Consider the following 766-nt stretch of genomic DNA (forward strand, 5'->3'; position numbering starts at 1 on the left):
ACGCTTTGGTCAGCGGCCGGTGGGAATGGTGTGGCGTGGCTGGAGGAGAGCGTCCCCTCACCTGTCACTGGTGTGACACTGGGAGGGTTTTGTGCCACCTCCAGGCTCTGTCACAGCTCCTGGCAAAGCAATGAGTGCTGCCGAGGTTTTGGGTGGGACCCGATGAGTGTTGCACCTGCGGGGAGTGAGGGTGCTCGAGATCTTCACCCTTGTGGCAGGAACTGCTGCGAGGGGGCCAGCAGGCAGCCCGCCGCAACTCAAGTGGTGACAAAACCCCACTGGGGCTGTTCTGGGTGTCCCCGGGTGGCCGGACACCTCCAGCAACCTTCCCACGTGTCTGGGGAAAGCAGGCAGAGAAGCTGGGGCCACACCAGGGCTGGGCTCCTTCCTGAAACCAGGCAACCCACCAGCCTGCGGGGGTCTTGAGGCTCAGCTCTCATCCTTGTCCCCAGGTGCTGTGACAAGAGATTGTGGACAAAGATAGATTTGAGCAGGTGCAAGTCCATCACCCCCCAAGCGTTGAGCGGCATCATCAAAAGACAGCCGGTCAGCCTTGACCTCAGCTGGACCAATATCTCCAAAAAACAGCTCACGTGGCTCGTCAACAGGCTGCCAGGTGAGAGTGGGCTGGGGAGGGGTCCCTGCCTCTGCCACCAGCCTGCTCCAGGGTTCCCTGACGGCTGGACCACAGCAGGAGGCAGGCTTTGTACCCTGGAACCTGAAACTCCAGGGTGCCTGGATCCCGTCACCCAGCAAGCAGCCGACA

General features: G+C 61.5%; 1 protein-coding gene across 1 annotated transcript in view; it reads left to right on the forward strand.

Moving 5' to 3' along the window:
- Positions 1-452: 452 nt before the first annotated feature.
- LOC104462146 (lysine-specific demethylase 2A-like) overlaps positions 453-766 on the forward strand; it is a gene marked incomplete at both ends in the record, with an annotated part of 1,056 nt that continues 742 nt past the window's right edge. Inside the window, one exon of the mRNA XM_010073990.1 lies at positions 453-616. Within this exon, the coding sequence (XP_010072292.1) occupies positions 453-616 (164 nt within the window). The remainder of the gene's footprint in view (positions 617-766) is intronic.

Source organism: Pterocles gutturalis, unplaced genomic scaffold (genome assembly GCF_000699245.1).
Source record: "Pterocles gutturalis isolate BGI_N339 unplaced genomic scaffold, ASM69924v1 scaffold2372, whole genome shotgun sequence".
Classification (NCBI taxonomy): domain Eukaryota; kingdom Metazoa; phylum Chordata; class Aves; order Pterocliformes; family Pteroclidae; genus Pterocles; species Pterocles gutturalis.